Source organism: Vicia villosa, unplaced genomic scaffold, assembly GCF_029867415.1.
Source record: "Vicia villosa cultivar HV-30 ecotype Madison, WI unplaced genomic scaffold, Vvil1.0 ctg.000326F_1_1, whole genome shotgun sequence".
Taxonomy (NCBI): domain Eukaryota; kingdom Viridiplantae; phylum Streptophyta; class Magnoliopsida; order Fabales; family Fabaceae; genus Vicia; species Vicia villosa.
This window is the reverse complement of record NW_026705146.1, coordinates 646,593-660,700: the sequence shown is the minus strand read 5'-3', so window position 1 is coordinate 660,700 and position 14,108 is coordinate 646,593. Positions and strand designations below refer to the sequence as shown.

Below are 14,108 nucleotides of genomic sequence, written 5' to 3'. Positions count from 1 at the left end.
TATATATATATATATATATATATATATATATATATATAATGCATAGTCAATTTATTATTAATTGATTTTGATATTATTAATACTATTATTAGTAAAATTAAATAGTACTATTAATATTAATACTATTTTGTGTTCTAAATAAAAATTAACATTTCTAAGCTACATTATCATTTAATAAAATACAATTATTTTTTATTTATTTTAATATTAATATATTTCGATTCAATTTTAAAATGATACTATATCTTTTAATTGTCTTACAAGTCAAATAATGTTTTTGATTCAAATTAAAAAAAAAAATCTTTTAGTTATTGTTTTTTCATTATTAAAACTTATATTTTGTTGGATAAGAATTAAGAAGTATGACAGGTAAGTTATTTATACTATATAAAAATCATTTTCTTACAATGCACCAATTACGATTATGTATTAAAAAAGCTAACAATTACATAAAATAAAATAAAAAATCAAATCTTACACTATTTATTTATTTTTCATATAAATATTAACGCGTTCTTTGTTCTTGCGTGGCGTTAAACCAAACCATTCAACAATATCCACCACCTGCCGGTGACGCAGCAACTCGTGACGGTACCGTTTCTCTCTCTCTCAGGGTTTACTTCAACAACCACAAAAACCTCTTCAATTCAATCCAGATTTTCGATTTTCGATTTTCGATTTCGCAATCCAAACAAGGAATAACGCGGAATCGATTATCTCTGCAATTTGCGATTCCGATTTGTTGATTTTCGATTTGACTTTTTTTGCTTCACGCGCTTCGTTTTCCGATTCACGCGCTTTTCGATTCAAGGTTACTGTTACATAGACTGATTCGTGTTTCGTTCAATCGAATTGGAGATTCAGTTTCATTGCAGTAATCGTCATGACTCAGGTGATTCTTCTCACTTTCTAATTCGATTTTGTTTGCTTCTGAATCTGAATATAGTTATGATGATTTTTGTGTTGTTGTTGTTGATGATGTTGTTGATGATGTTGTTGATGATGATGATTGTTACAGGCTGTGCAAGCGTTGAGTCGTTACGGAACGGATTTTGTTGCGGAAGGGAGGGGTTCGGGTTCAGATGCGGAGTGTTTAGGTGGTTTTGAATGTTTTCTGAACATTGTGAGGGCTTTGGGGATGGGATCTTGTATATCGGAGGTTGGTGCTGGTGGTTCGCCGCCTCTGCTAACTTATTCGCAGGAATTGAATGTTGATGGGAAGAGGAAGAGGATAAGGGGGTCTTCTACCATGGATTATAAGGTGCCTGGGAGGATGTTCTTGAATGGGTCAAGTGATGTTGCTTCTATGTATTGTAAGCAAGGAAGGAAAGGAGTCAACCAAGATGCTATGCTTGTTTGGGAGGTTTGTTTGTTTTTTTGTTCCTTTCTCTTTTGGAATTATTAAATTGATGGTTCTTTAATTTAAAGTGAAAAGGTTATGTGTTTTTAAAGTTTATCAAAGTTGAGTAGCAGGATCATGTGCTTGTTGCAAATTTCTATGAGAAACTTTGGATAACATAAACAATTATGGAAGAAGAAATATTAAAAGAAACGTCAATTGCTTTAGGAGTTTTACGTATAAGTTGAAATTAACTTTTGTATTGTGTCTTTTGTTTTTGTAGAAGTTCTCTTGTCCATGAATTTGTATAGCTTGTTTTATACTGAAAATCCAAACTGGGTCAATTTATGGTTTGGTTTATATTCATTATCACTTCTTTTTTTTTTTGCTTTTCAGCTTTTAGATCAAATATCAATGGAAATTTGTTTTTTTTTTGTTCTTTTTTTGAATGGAAATTGTTGGTTATTTTTGGGTTTGGAGTTTATGGCTTTTTACTTAATGAATACTCACCCCGGAAAGATTTGTAATCCAAAATAGTCCATCTATCTTGGAATGAAATATAAGGAAAAGTTTAAACTTTTTAGCCTGATTAATGCTACCTCCGGAAAGATTTATAAGCCAAAGTAGTCCATCTATCTGGGAATGAAATATAAGGGAAAATTGAAACTTTTTAGCCTAATTAATGCTACAATATCCAAATTACTCGCCAATCCGTCGAACTTTTGTTTCTGGCTAATCAATTCATTACTACATTGAGGGATAATTTGGGTAATAAGAATAATTTTTGAAATGAAATTACGATTAATTGTCATTCTTAATATGCCTGATTTATTTGGTGTCCTCCTTCATAGTATGGTTCTTTAATTTTCTACTAAGATTTATGTTATAGATGTTACTTATATGCTAAAACTACGTTCATTTTTTGTATTGCAGAACTTTTGTTCGAAGGAGGACACCATTTTTTGTGGTGTTTTTGATGGTCATGGACCTTATGGCCATAGGGTTGCAAAAAAAGTTAGGGATTCTTTCCCTTTAAAGCTTGGTGCACAGTGGGATTTGCATCTTAAGAATGAAGATGGATTCAGTAATCAAAATGGTGCTGCCACAAGTTATAATTCTGAAGAGCAAATTAGACAGGTCGGTGAGAACTTTGATCATGAGCTCGATGGATCAAATGCTATCTTGGCATTAAGAGAATCCTTTTTGAAGGCTAGCAAGATTATGGACAAAGAACTGAAACTGCACCGTGATATTGATTGCTTTTGTAGCGGGACTACAGCAGTCACCTTGATCAAGCAGGTAAGCAACATAAACAACAACAGAATACAAAATGCCTTTTTATATATTTTTCCTTATTTGTTTTACACTACGTCTCTACTCATGTTCTTTTAGGGGCTGAATCTTGTTATTGCAAATGTGGGGGATTCAAGAGCTGTATTGGGAACCCGAGATCATGCCGATTCTCTTATTGCTGTTCAGTTGACCATTGACCTTAAGCCTAATCTTCCAAGTATATATCTCTCTCGTACATCCTTTCTTAGTCTTTGTGTGTGTTCCTTAGTGAACTTGATGAACTAAATTGAAGAACTCCAAATCAATAGATCAAAATACTTTTTACTTATTCGAGATAACTCTTGATAGCCAAGCAATTTTCTCTGTGAATTTATTTTCAACAATACCAACTTACATTTGATAATTTATGTCTGTGTGTTGATGTATGATTTGCACTTCATTTCATACAGAGGAAGAAGAGAGGATTAGGCATCGTAAAGGAAGGGTGTTTTCTCTTAAGAATGAACCTGATGTGTCTCGGGTTTGGCTGCCTAACTCCGATTTCCCAGGTCTGGCTATGGCACGGGCTTTTGGAGATTTTTGCCTAAAGGATGTTGGATTGATTTCTGTTCCAGATGTCTCATATCACCGCCTTACAGAGAAGGATGAATTTGTTGTGTTAGCAACAGACGGGGTAAGGCATATGACATCATATCTGTAGCTAATTCAATGTACTTGACTCTAAATTGTTTCAAAGTTGATTGCATTTAAATTGAACTTGTACTGTTTATACACACCACAATTTGAAATTTATGCATAAAATCTATGAATTATTATTCAAATTAGTCGCTAAGATAAATGATTAACACATACTTATGAAATCATTCATATTTTTTACATAGACATGCATGTTCATTCTTCTCCTATTTCGAACTGAAAATTGTAGAATTGTTGGGTTTGTGAAAGGCTTGTCATTTACATCAGTATATTGATTTTCCTTAGGGGCACCACTGATTCATCAAATGTATGATTGTCCGAATAGTAAGATTAAGATATAGGCCAAATCATTGCCTTAAATGCTGGAGCTAGTAAATTTGTTATGAAACGTTTGAATTGTTTCAAAATCTTGATGATTCTTCCATGCAGATTTGGGATGTTTTATCAAATGAAGAAGTTGTGGAGATTGTGGCATCTGCACCGCAGTCTACTGCCGCTCGAATACTGGTTGAGTCAGCTGTTCATGCTTGGAGGACAAAATTCCCTTTCTGTAAAGTTGATGATTGTGCTGCAGTGTGCCTCTTCCTCAATTCAGATTCAGAGTCGAAGGCCGATGATAATACCACAGACAAGTCGATGCCAGATGCAACAACGGACCCAGTTGATCAATCATCTCTACCTAGCGAGAATGGAATTGGAGTGGAAGCTGAAAAACCGCAGTGATTGTATAGCTTCTGTGCCATATCTCTTCCCAATCCTTTTTTAATTTAGAAGTCTGGGAAAATTGTGCTATAGCAGTCAAAGAGAACCAATATTCTTTTCATTATTTATCTTTCATTTTCATGGACAGCATTTGATGGGCGAGGTTGGAGGAGTTTAATATATGTTTTGCATCCGGAGGAAAAGGGGTACCGGGCTTATTTTTTGTGCTAGAGGTCATTTTCCTTCTCTCTGTATAGGTTGATTTGGAGTTTTTGTAAATCCAAATCTCTAGATACACATTATATAGTTTGTCCGGTGATTATCTTTTCTGTCGTCATTTTGATTTGCATCATTTGTAGTTACATTACATCTTTTTCCAATTTAGACAGTAAGCTAGAACTTACAAAAATTGGAGTTATTGGTTAATGGTTATGAACTATTCAATAAGGTCTTTTTATTGACATTCTCCTTGTTCTGCTAAAGTTTTCAATTGATAATTGTGAAAGCAACAATAATAACCTTTGCAGGATGGTTTTGTTCCTTCCAGCATGGCAGTGTTTGTGTGAGAGTAGGGAGGGGTTTTGTTTATATGGTGGTTCATTGATGGTTTGGATATTTATAGATGATCTATTAAAGTTAAGAGGTGGTTTCCACTATTTCATGATCGAAAGCATGTGAGTAGTGAAAGACTTGTTATGTGAGTAGTGAAAGACTTGTTCTTTCTTTGACCAATCTTACTTTGACATCTTATATTCCAAGTTTTATTTAAAATCATGTGTAAACTCAAGCTACAAATTTTAGTATCAATTTTCATTCTGAATCAATTTTATACCTTTAAAATTATTTTTGACTTTAAAAGTTTTGAGTTTGATAGAATAGATTTTTAGATAATTGAGTTTAGAAGAATTGATTTATGTTTGGATAAAATGATATAGAAATGATTGTTATCAATTAATGTGTGAATAGTTTTAACAAAATTGATTTTGAATTGTATAATTATCAAAATGGTAATAAATTCAAATATAAATAAAAAGAAAAGAAGTAAAATGAAAATTAAAAGGATAAAGAAGGAAAATTTAAAAGAGTTGTAACAAATAATATATATTAAATATAGAATTGATTCAAAAGTTAAGAATTGTAACTTCTATTAGAACGGTTTTTAGAAGAGGAGAATTAATTTTAAAAAGGTATCCAAATAAATAAATAAATAACCAATTTTCAAGTTAAAAATGAACTAGAAATGCATGTTTGGTTTCACATTTAAAACTGACAAAATCGATTCTCAATATTTAGAATTAGATTTGACATTGTTTTTTACAATTGATTCTCTTAAAAATTAGAATTTATAGTATTTAAGTCTGATTGTGATCTTTGCACTAAAATTTACTATTTAACCTACTTTTACAGAAAATTATCAAGACATGAGTCACTTATCACTTTATAATCAAAACTAATTTTACATAATGAATTAATTTAAAATTAAATTTTTTCAACACACAATCAAAATATACTAATCCTAACTTCTAAAATTCTAACATATAAAAATCAAGTTTACATGAAAAATTAATTTAAAATTAACTCTTCTCCCCACACAATTAAAACATTGCTTAAAAAGAAAAAACTTAGATACAATTTTTTAGAGGTGATTTTTACTATTTTTTAATAAAAATGTGACAAGAATATAATTTTCTCCTACACATATGCAATGAATTTCATGCTATTTTCACTCTCTAAATGATATTTAAACACATTTGTCATATTTTCATTGAAAATAATAAAAGCAGCTAGCACTAAAATAGGTAGTTGAAAAATACTCAGTTAAATTTCCTCTTTTCGGTTTTGCGTCCAGCATTCTCCAATTCATTTATAGTTACACATTTGAAATAGAACCACCATGCTAAAAACCGATGTCTAATAACATATACAATTAGTAGTAAGCTATTGTAATATACAGATTCACCATTGGAAGAAAAATAGTATCCATGGCGAAGGGTCCCAATCTGGCTTTCTTCGAAAGCACATTTACAAAATCATCGAGTTTCTGCAGTGTTGATTTCTCTCAGCATTTTCATGTTATTCCTATTTTCGATTATTTTAACCATAGTTTTGACTTTGGTTATATGTATTAGTTTCTTTCATCTCAATAAATCAACATGAGAAGTAGTACAATTGGAAATAAAATTGTGACCAAGTTCGTATTTTGACCGTAGGAGGAAGATATAAGGTGTGAACCGACTAAATGAACTGTTCCGGTCCTTTCATCCCTTACTTTAATACTCGATGAACCTGCGATACAACATAGAAAAAATTAGTTATCAAAGATGAAAAAACTAGATTTTGTTGTCTTATTGTGTCAAAATAACATAAGTGGAAAAAAGAAAAGAAATGTAAAACGATACTCACAGTTGTATTCCGTCCATCCAATAACCTGATTTTCGAGATCATAAAAGACAAGTTTATTTGAAAGCACCAAATCTGCAACAAATGAAAATAAAGTCAATCAGCAGCATAAGATGAACTCATCCAACAAATACAAACACAATCAGATGTATAAACTATTCAGATCTCAAACTTGAAGTATAGAGAGGTTCACGCAAGCTATCCTTAAAGTTACACTAAGTAATGGATTTTTTATCGAATTCAAATGCTTCACTAGATAATAAAAGTTAGAATGCGTTACTAAGCAAAGTCATTATTTGCATAGACAAAGATTTCAAGAGAATACCTCCCAATAAAGTCATATTCTTACTATCTCTAGATTGCATCCCACTATTTTGCCAACCAATACACCAAAAACCTTCCTGCAGAGATGATACATAAGTAGTTAATTAAAATAAACAGATTCTGAACTTAAATTTGATGTTGACGTGTAATAACAATAATTGGGAAGTATTAAATGGATGCTGCGCATGCTTTCACATGGAATTCACATGGAATTCACATGGAATGATACAGTAGCAATATATAAGAAAATACTGATGATAGGTTCCAAAACAAGACCTGTTAACTTCTGATAACCGAAATAACAAATATGTGAAAGGTTTTTCCAAATACTTACAGATAGGAATAAATAATCGTGTGGATAAACCTTCAAGGAGAGTCCATTTTCAAAATAAAAGGTGACGTTTGGAAATCCATCATCAACACTGCAGCAAAAAATCAAATAACCATCACATATCTGAATGGAGCTCATACTAACATAAAAGCGTATATTATGCAAGGAGCAAGTCCATATACTGAAGCAATCATAGTTATTAGAAGAATGGATCATATAATGCATTTTTCTTACAATCATAGTTATTAGCTCTGGCCAGAAACAAATGCCTTTTACCTAACTAATCAATGGCCTCTTTGTTTAAGCCTTCATCACCAAAAAAACGAACATCGAAATAATTTAAGATAATCAGATAAGGTTTTCAAAATGGAAAAATAAAAACATGAAAAGTTCAGTTTTAGCAGTTATCTTAAAAGCTATTAAGAGCAGTTTCTGAAAAAGGAGCTCTAAATGAAAGAAAGATCATATAAGCATGTTTTTCCAAAGCTTATCTAAATGCACCCTATATCAGTCTCATTATGCAGTCATGAAACACAATACACAGACACACAATATGCATACATACATATTTCTTTACAGACATGTGTTTCAAGAAAGAAAGATTATGGTAAACCCGTAGAATAGTATCAGATTTAGTAAATGCATGTGATGCATCATACCTTCCAGAATATTGAAAGCATGTATACTCATCATGGAGAGTTTGAACTTTAAGGTCGGGTTGCTGAGAAATGATCTAACAAGAAAAAGAAACTCAAACAACTTTGCATACAATTGTTACATAATTTTACAAATAATTACTCCCTTGTATACCTTATATACTAGGGGCTGATAGATCCCATCAGGAAGATAGGCCAAGGTAGTACCGCTGTCAATTATTGTCCCTTTCTTGTCTCCTTGCTCAGATGCGTCTGTCGAGAGATTAAGGAAAGTATGACCAATTTGAACTGCCGTCATGTTGACACTGTAATGTGGCCTAAAACACATTTTAAAATGTCAGATATCTCTCAACATATGGATTTTTGTAAACTAACATCTAAATAGAAAAGCGACTCAAGTAACATTGTCAACAACTATATGAGCTTATCTCATAAAAAAAACAATTTTACGAAATTAGGCAAATTGGCCAACAATCCAGCATTGAACACAAATATTAAAGACCAATAAAGCATTGAGTCTGCAACATTAGGAAAAACCCCTATTGCCTGCCTCAGCTAACATGAGAAACATTTCACATTTAACAAAAGGAATCATCAATTGCATTTCGACTTGCAATCCTTTAGCTTCAAAGAAACTTCTAAACAAAAATTTCAATACTACAGAAATCAAGACGGCATGACTTAAGTTGCCAGTTGATGAGTGCTACATTTACTTAGAGAGTAGAAATTGAGACATAACATGCCGAAAATAATAACTCTAGCAGTAGCAAACGTCACGATGATTAACATGGGATCCAACAAATCAAGGACAGACATACATAAGCGATTCTGAAGTATAGAATACATATAAGATTCTCGCATAGTGCAGATCTTTACAATATTTGCACAGCATATATACAGTGTGAATATTCCATCAAATAACACGACAAGAAAACTTACAAGATGCTATCCTCAAAAGAGTAATCAATGACACTATGGGAAATTGAGAATAAATAATTCCATTCAGAAGTGTAGTAAAAAGATGGCATACTGGTCAGGTAATAATGGAGTCGTGTTGACTTTAGGTTGTACAACATGCCCAATCGCAAATATACCACCTCCATTTACTCCGTTTAAGCAATGTGCAAATTTCTTTTTCACTTTGCCTGAAGAAGAAAGTTGTGAAATCATTGAATAGTTAGCTTTTCCAAATCCAAGTATTCCATCAAGTGCTTCTTCGTTTGTATAACTAAGATCTCCAGATTGTCTAGCACCACACCTGCAAATCAGCAAAACTCATTTTAAATTGGTCAGATAAGAACAAAAAGAATATATTTCAATACACATCAATGCTAAATTAACATGCACAAGAAGAATAGCAAGCAAAATATTTGTAGCGCGAGAGCCTCCATAATTGCATAAACCTTTGTTGTTTACGGTCATGTAAAAGAAAGAGACATCCATAATAAAAACATAATAGCATAGCATGCACTATTGTAATGACAAAACTCACCCAAATATAACACTTCCATTAGCCGAATCAGTTTTAAGGTCCCCAGAAACTTGATCAAATAGTACAACATCCTTAACAAAGTAACCTGCAGTGGAGCTCCCATCACCATATATCTCCAGATATGGACATGAATCATTAGTATTACGAGCACATCCAGTCAGAAGACCCCCATTTATCTCTTTGCAGACCTCTTGATCACATGGAACTAATTTACCAGAGGAGGAATCCTTTATGTTGTAGAGCATAAGGTCCATCTTTGATACCCAAAAAAATCATATGAACAAGAACATCAGTGTTGATTTGAGGCTATACAAGATTCAGCCATACAATAAATTATTGGCTATGCCCCAACAACCATAGGAACTTAAATAGTTATTTGACATGTGCAAGGTTATGTGGACCATAACACAAACTAACCTATCATCAAAGAATTTTTTATTGCAAACCATCTATGAGTGTAGTTTTCTAGGAAGCACGGACACGGACACTGACACATTGACATACCAGGTTTCCCTGCAATTGAGATTTACCCCATTTGCGCCTTCAGCATATTTGCAGTCGTTGGATTAAAATCAGACAATTGAAATTTTAAATGATTGTAAACTGCATTAAAATCAAAACCGTTTAATCTTGATTCAACGATTGTAAACGCATCAAATGCGTGAATTCGGATAGGTAATGACAGCAGGGAATCTGATTTCCACGTCGACACCACTCACCAGTAATAATTTGAAAAAATGAATCAATTAAAAGTAATCACAAGTGTCGTGTCGGTTTCAGGCATATACACACATTTTTCAGACGTGTCAGTGCTCCAGAATATTCAATTATGATTATGAATATATTCAATTATGATTATGAATATACTAATATTTGATAAATGTTAGACATGTTAATATTAAATTTGATAAAATTGTTGTTCTCTAGCTTCTCATCAAGTTGCTTAAAATAATCAAATGAGAGAGTTTTGATAGGGTTTACAATAGTGTCAAAAGTTTCAAAAACACAAACTTGAAAGAGTAACAGATAGAGTAAAGTAACTGAGAAAGAAGGTGAAGAAGAAGCATACACCAAGGTTACTTCTGGTAGGACATTCTTTACACTGTATACAATTCACCCACATCATATCAGTACCAGTATCCACTTGCAAATAATAATCCTTCGAAGGAGTTCCGATTCCAATTTTAGCATAATAAAGTCTATAATCACAAACACAAACACAAAACACAAATTCATAATCAAAAATCAATATCTTCTATTTTCTCTAAAACAATTGCGAATATTGAAGACGATAAGAGCGAGCACCCGACGGAATCAGGACGACCGGTTCCGCCTAGCGGAAGATCAACGCCGGTGATGAGAGACATTTGACGGCGGTAATCGTGAGCTTTGAGGACGGAGAGAGAGCGTTGTTGATCGTCGGCGAACTTGTATTTCACGTTGAAAACGCCGTGGTTGGCGGCGACAGTTGAAATCGCGAGGAGAAAAGTGAATAACAGTGAGATTGATGCGGTGGTGATGTTCATGGTGACGGCGAGTTGAGTTGTGAGTGGTGAGTGGTGTGACTCGGTGTGAGTAGAGAAGAAGAAAGTGTGAGTGTTGTTATGAATATTGAATGGTATTGGGTTCGAGTTGGAATGTGGGGTCCACTAATTGGGTTTTTGCAACAGTGTAATTCAGTTTCGTGGCCGTCACATTCACGCCTCCATTTCTCAACACATATTTATTATACGCAATTAAACCATCTCCAATAGTGTAACCCATTTTTAAGTTTTTTTATGGGTCCCACCAGCTCTATCATCTCAAAATAATTTATTTAATTTTTATTTTATTGATGTAATTCTAATGAGTCACACAACTTTACTTCATAAATTAATTTGATTGGGTAACACAATTTTTTACTACTCCCTCCGTCTCATAATAAGTGTCTTATTTGAGCTTTGCGCGGTTCTTAAGAAAATGATTAAATGTGTTAATTTTAATGAAAAAGTTAATATCATTTAGAGCATCTCCAATGGTGTAACCCATTTTTGGGTTCTTTATAGGTCCCACTAGCCACATCATTTTAAAATAATTTTTATAATTTTTATTTTAATTGTATAATTCTAAAAAGTTATTATTGGGCCCACAACTTTACCTAATAAACTAATTTGATTGGGTACCACAATTTTTTCATAGTTGCATTGCAATGCAATGGTACTATGATGTGGCATGTCTAGGTGGAGAACTCAAAAGAAAATACCACCATTGAAGATGCTCTTACTAAAGTACCCTTATTAATTATAGGTAGTGGAGTTATTGAAAAACGTGAAAGTTAATATATAGGGGTATAGTAGTGGAAAAAAATAATAAATGTTGCATTGGTATTCTAAAAAGACATTTATTTTGAGACAAAGAAAATGTGTAAATAAAACACTTATTATGAGACGGGGGGAGTAGTTACTATGACATGGCATGACAAATTGTTTCAATATTTAATTATTATATTGATGTCCAGCTGGAGAACTCAAAGAAAAATACTATCATTGGAGATGCTCTTAGAGCATCTCCAACCATGAACTCATTTTTGGGTTCTTTATGGAACCTATTAAACCACGTCAGTTTGAAGCAACTCAATTAATTTTTCACTCCAATAGTGCAACTTTGAAGAACTCATATTAGGTCCACAACTTTACTTTATAAAATAATATTTAATTCATAATAAAAGTTGAAGAACATAATATTTAACTCATATTGAATTTTATAATATAAAAAAAAAGTTGAACAACGTTGTAACTCTTTTCAACGTTGCCCAACTGTACTTCTTTGAAAATGACAAAATGTGTTGTCAGCTTGAAAAAACGGGCGACGAACGCTCCGTTAGAGCTGGTCTTAGGAGTATAATAAATTGCAGTTATGATCCATTTGAGCGAAGATCCAAATATATTTTAGATAGAAGATTCATTTGAGTCTTCACTAAAATTGTAGAGAGTCTAAATTAATTCTTAAAAAAAAGTTATTTAATTTAAAAAAAAAAATGAACTAAATCATGTTAGTCTATTTGATAATATTTTTTTAAAATTGATTTATTTTTCTATTTTTGTGTGTATTATTTTTGCTTACGTAAATTTATTATTTTTATTTTCAATTATTTATAAATTCATGTAATATTCATTTTCTTTTTTATTTATTTGAATTTTAATTACTTATTTGAGAAATATGAAAAAAATAAAAAATTTGCACCTAATAAGAATTGAACCAAGGACCTCTTGATTAAAAGGCAACTTGTTCTATCATTAAACTCATGTAATTTCCATGTTTTAATTTACATATAACAGGTATATCAATATATTTTTTTAATTATTTTTTAATTATTAGTGATACTTAATATATTTTGAGCCCTAACAAAAAAAATCATATTTATTTAACTACATTGGATGTCTTTCCTTCATTGATCCAACCACCTAAACTTTCATTTTGTCCACCACGATTCATCTCAATTTTCATAAATTAGATCTAGTAGTCCAAGATTCATGTTTACTTTTGGATTTATACAATGACGACCAACTTGAGGTTTCCTAATACTTTATTTAATTTGTCTTTTGGGGTTGTAATTGTTGGTACAAATAAGTAATTTTATGACACATTCTTTGTTTTGTTGGTTTTATTTTTGTGATACTAGATGTTTTAGATTTTAAAGTTTTATTTGTTAGTACAACGTTTTGAAATTTGATGGTCCTATTTTGAATTTTATCGTACATCTATAGTATATGTGATGGTAAAATGTAAATCTTTTGCTTCTAGGTTTAAATGTTGTTCTGGACTGGCCCAATTGTTCCAATAGGCCCAATCCATTCATAAGGACAAACGGCCCAATAAGCATTGGCCCAATCTACGGAGCCAGCAGAAGGTCATCTCCCCTTCGACTGGGCACGACTACTCTCTAAACCTACCACGACTGAGGACTATCCGAGCACGCTGGGAAGTCGTCCCCGGCAACGGCTAGTTCCTTAAGCTCAACTAGTCAAGACCTAGTCAACTATTTCCTATATTTTGAGCCCTGGAATTACGCCCAAACCCACAAATATAACATGACCGAATCTACACCAAAGAGAACACTATAAATAGCCCTCTACCTCTAGAGGGCAAGGTAATCCAAACTTTGTCCAAAATCTCATACTTTGTGTTGTACCTTTGTTCTCTTTCTTACTTTGGCATCAGAGTGCCTTGCAGGTACAACCCCTTTTTTTCTCATCCATCACCAAAGATCAAGCCTAATGTTGCTGGCCACCTATTTTGCACCAACCAAACAGTGGCGCCATCTGTGGGAAATCTTGCTTCCCCGTTTCTCTTTCTTGCATTTTCTTGATCGCTTTCTTGCGCTACCAAGAACTCGGAAACTAAAGCTATCACCTTTCATGTAACGCCCCGATAATTTAATTAAATTAGTTCGGAATTTATTCATTGATGTTGGAAATTATTGGTATAATTACTATGTCAGTATTATTTAATTGATGAGTTGATTTGAGTTGTAAAATATTAACAAAAATAATATTTGAGTTATAAGAGAAATTACATGGGCTCAATTTATGCGATGGTGTTAGTACTAGTGGAGGTGCAAAATAGTAGGCCCACTAAGAGAGATAATATTATTAAGTGGAATTATAATATTATAAGGAAAAAAGAAGAGAACAGAGAGGAGGCTAGGTTTTGGAGGTATCAGAAAGAAGAACATAAAAGAGATACGAAGAGCTGTTGCCGGGAAGAGGAAAACGGAAGAATTATGCGAATCTAGAAGCTATGGAATTCGACCGGAAAATTTAATGTGTTCTCCAATCCAAGGTAAGGATGGACTTCTTGCTCTATAAACGGGTATATGATGGACCGTATGTGAGA

General features: G+C 32.7%; 2 protein-coding genes across 2 annotated transcripts; one reads left to right on the top strand and one right to left on the bottom strand.

The window, feature by feature from the left end:
- Nucleotides 1-519: 519 nt before the first annotated feature.
- LOC131626842 (probable protein phosphatase 2C 33) lies at nucleotides 520-4,493 on the top strand. The gene is made up of 6 exons (XM_058897683.1): nucleotides 520-892; nucleotides 1,019-1,363; nucleotides 2,273-2,638; nucleotides 2,732-2,849; nucleotides 3,082-3,305; nucleotides 3,758-4,493. The coding sequence occupies exons 1-6, from the start codon at nucleotides 884-886 to the stop codon at nucleotides 4,049-4,051; spliced, it is 1,356 nt and encodes a 451-aa protein (XP_058753666.1). The 5' UTR covers nucleotides 520-883; the 3' UTR covers nucleotides 4,052-4,493.
- A 1,452-nt stretch (nucleotides 4,494-5,945) lies between these two features.
- LOC131626841 (aspartic proteinase 36-like) lies at nucleotides 5,946-10,933 on the bottom strand. The gene is made up of 10 exons (XM_058897682.1): nucleotides 10,539-10,933; nucleotides 10,303-10,432; nucleotides 9,234-9,487; nucleotides 8,772-8,999; nucleotides 7,896-8,058; nucleotides 7,745-7,818; nucleotides 7,089-7,176; nucleotides 6,756-6,831; nucleotides 6,434-6,505; nucleotides 5,946-6,316 (listed from the first exon to the last, which is right to left on the bottom strand). The coding sequence occupies exons 1-10, from the start codon at nucleotides 10,757-10,759 to the stop codon at nucleotides 6,171-6,173; spliced, it is 1,452 nt and encodes a 483-aa protein (XP_058753665.1). The 5' UTR covers nucleotides 10,760-10,933; the 3' UTR covers nucleotides 5,946-6,170.
- Nucleotides 10,934-14,108: the final 3,175 nt, after the last annotated feature.

Excerpts from the sequence above, each read along its gene's own strand:
- LOC131626842 (XM_058897683.1), top strand. Across the intron at positions 1,364-2,272 it reads ATGCTATGCTTGTTTGGGAG|AACTTTTGTTCGAAGGAGGA; the intron begins GTTTGTTTGTTT and ends TTTGTATTGCAG. Across the intron at positions 2,639-2,731 it reads CAGTCACCTTGATCAAGCAG|GGGCTGAATCTTGTTATTGC; the intron begins GTAAGCAACATA and ends ATGTTCTTTTAG.
- LOC131626841 (XM_058897682.1), bottom strand. The coding sequence starts at position 10,759 with ATGAACATCACCACCGCATCAATCTCACTGTTATTCACTTTTCTCCTC. Across the intron at positions 10,433-10,538 it reads GGTCGTCCTGATTCCGTCGG|ACTTTATTATGCTAAAATTG; the intron begins GTGCTCGCTCTT and ends TTGTGATTATAG. Across the intron at positions 6,317-6,433 it reads TGGATGGACGGAATACAACT|GTTCATCGAGTATTAAAGTA; the intron begins GTGAGTATCGTT and ends GTTGTATCGCAG.